This window comes from Brassica oleracea, chromosome C3 (genome assembly GCF_000695525.1).
Source record: "Brassica oleracea var. oleracea cultivar TO1000 chromosome C3, BOL, whole genome shotgun sequence".
Taxonomy (NCBI): Eukaryota; Viridiplantae; Streptophyta; class Magnoliopsida; order Brassicales; family Brassicaceae; genus Brassica; species Brassica oleracea.
This window is the reverse complement of record NC_027750.1, coordinates 29,768,927-29,771,906: the sequence shown is the minus strand read 5'-3', so window position 1 is coordinate 29,771,906 and position 2,980 is coordinate 29,768,927. Positions and strand designations below refer to the sequence as shown.

At 32.9% G+C, this 2,980-nt stretch overlaps 1 protein-coding gene across 1 annotated transcript; it reads right to left on the bottom strand.

Moving 5' to 3' along the window:
• Window positions 1-510: 510 nt before the first annotated feature.
• On the bottom strand, window positions 511-2,734 carry LOC106329163 (heat stress transcription factor A-6b-like). The gene is made up of 2 exons (XM_013767772.1): window positions 2,120-2,734; window positions 511-1,505 (listed from the first exon to the last, which is right to left on the bottom strand). The coding sequence occupies exons 1-2, from the start codon at window positions 2,474-2,476 to the stop codon at window positions 687-689; spliced, it is 1,176 nt and encodes a 391-aa protein (XP_013623226.1). The 5' UTR covers window positions 2,477-2,734; the 3' UTR covers window positions 511-686.
• Window positions 2,735-2,980: the final 246 nt, after the last annotated feature.

Genomic DNA, 2,980 nt, shown 5'->3' with positions numbered 1-2,980 from the left:
AGTGGCTAATCAGAGATATATATACCATTATAAAGACCATCTTCAATATATATATATATATATATATATATATATATACATTTTTTTAAAACAAAAAAACTAGAATAATTCTATAATAGAATTGAATTTTATTCTAACCATACTTTATTTCAAAGTAAAAATAGAATAATAAATAAAAAGCAAAAACATTATTTCATTTTTGAAGTAATTTTATTTTTATTTTATAATAAAATGAAAATACGATTAGGTAAAATTAATTTTATTAAATTAATTTTATTCTAAACTCTATTTAAATAATAAAATAGATTTGAAAACGCTCTAAGAAAACAACATTAATCTAGACAAGTGAAGAAAAGTTGAAAAACAACCAATTTAAGAATTTTATATGTGATATATAACATAGTTTGAATAAAAATCTCAACTTGGAGAATGATACAACTGTCAAATATTAATAAATTTTGTTATGAAAAATATATGTTTAAAAACTTGTAAGAAATATGTGCATGGAGCAAAACTAGTTATAACAACAAACAATTTTATTCCAAAAAGCATCAAAAGAAACAAAAACATGACTTAATTAAACTCAAGTTCAATATGTTAGTCCAACACCTAACTGATATAAAGCTATCCAATAGGAAAAACAAGTTGATTCAAATGCTTAAGAATTTTTTTCAAATTCTTCTCAGTTAGTGTGAACTCGAACCCAAATAACCAAGTTGCTCAATGAGCACATCAACATTTTCCCCATCTCGTTCAAAATCAATATCTTGATCTTCTTTAAACAAACCTTCCAAAAAATCTTCACCATAACTCTCATTGTTCTCGTTTTGGAACCCTTCTTGTTCTCTTTTATCCACATCCAAGACTTCTTCCCCAGTGAACTGACCTCCAAGTCCTTCAATGTCCATAGCAAGTCCGTCCAACTCCGACATATCAAATTCAGTCATGTCTCCATATATGTCTTGTTTCATGTCAACAAACCTCGAGGAGGATCCACCACCGACATTAACATCACAATCTTCTACATTAACCACATCACTTGTCCCTTGATCGATCGTTCTTTGTCTCTTCTTTCTGATTGCTTCTTCCATATCCTTACTCTTATCTTTGTGCTCCATGAGTTGCTGAAGGAAATCAGGATTCTGCATTGCGCGAGCAAGGAAGCTCATCATTTGATGTTGTTTTGATTCAGTCTTCTTAAGCTTTGCTTCAGTCAATGTGAGATACATTTTGGTGCTTTGTTGTTCTTTTCTAAGTTTCACTAGCTCCATCATCAGCACTTGTTTGTCTCGCCTTAGGCTGTCCATCTCTCCATCTAGACCATACCTACCAACTTCTATGCAACGATTGTCTAGTGATTGTTGTTGAGAGGATGATTCAGGTGGTTGCATTTGATTATTGTTATTCGTCTTTCTTCTAGTTATTTTCTTGAGGAGATGCTTTTGCCCTCTAAGAAACCCTTTATTTGCAAACTCCCATCGATCCGGATTCACCTTTCTGAAACCCTATTATACAATTTTATGGTTAGATACAACTCCAAATGCTATCAATTAACTTAATATTATATCAGAAGTCCAAAACACTCCAGCTACTCTAACCCAATTCATTATCTATCTTGTGTATTTTATGCAACTAGGTATGAGGGAGTATTTCATATAGTTATACTTCATTTATGTATATATTATAGAGAGAGAGAGCAAAAAAGTAGCTGCATATATCATATTTATCAATGTTTAGAGCTCCGTTCAAGAGATCTCTAGAGACAAAAAGACACAAAATACACAAGTGGGATGTAAAATATTATAAGGCGAGATTTTTTGGAGAACAATGATGCCCACTTGCATTTATGTATATACACTAACGAATCCTTCATGCAATTATATAATAATTAACACTAATCAACTACTCTGATGGTATAAAACAAAAAATAAAACAATCAAGAGCCAAGTCTCATGAGTCGATTCAACACTTGACTGCACCACAGGGAAAAATTTACAAGTGTATAGCCCAAGAGTTACTGTCACGATTTAATTGTGAGATGTTAGATCTCATTAGATTCGTGCCATACATGGAATCACAGAAACAAACACACGTATAGAGAGATAAGATTAGAACATACATATGTGTTGAGCTGGCGAACAAAGCTAGAGAAGTTATTGTGCTTGAAGAATCTGGGGAGGAGAGTCATGGAAAAAGCTTGTGGATCCCAGACAACGAAGCTGTTTTTGTCTTGGCTCCAAGACACAACATCATTGGTTCTTGAATCTTCCACCAGATCATATGTCTTTGTCAGAAATGGAGGTGGGCCTGATTCGTGGAGACCTTCTATTGGTTGCGGAGAGTTTAATGTTGCTGGATCATTTGGGGCCATGGAGGTTGAATGGAGGTAAGAGGAAGTTGAAGAAGATGGTGGTGATGGGGAATCATTGATACCAGTAGGAAACACCTCTTTTATGCATGTATATGAACGATCCATATATGGTTTCAGTTTAAAGAAAGTTTAAATATTTTGTGTGAGTTGAATTTCACGGAACTTGAATTTGCAACAGAGGAAAATGTGAATTTAGTATAGAGAAATTTAAAATTGAAAGGCTGAAACTTTGGAAAATTTTGCAGAGAGATTGTGCATGTGTGTGTTGAGTTTTGGAGGTGTGAAATGAATTATATATGGAGAAGATAGGAGAGATGAGATGACAAGAAGGAAAGATGGTTTTATTATATTGCAACTTTATGAAATTTTGATGATGGATTCCTTCCTCTTTTGTATAATTTATCTTTTTAAACTATATTATTTGTGTCTTTTTAAATTGTTTAATGTGTGCTTTGTGTCGGCATCTAAGATAATTTGACATGCTGGAGCGAAAGCAAATCCAGCGAGTCACTCAGTGCATTTTTCTAAGCAAAATATGCAAGACTTCGACCTACATCTACTCGGTTGAAAATATAAGTATTACTGCATATGTATTTACATCCGTCATGA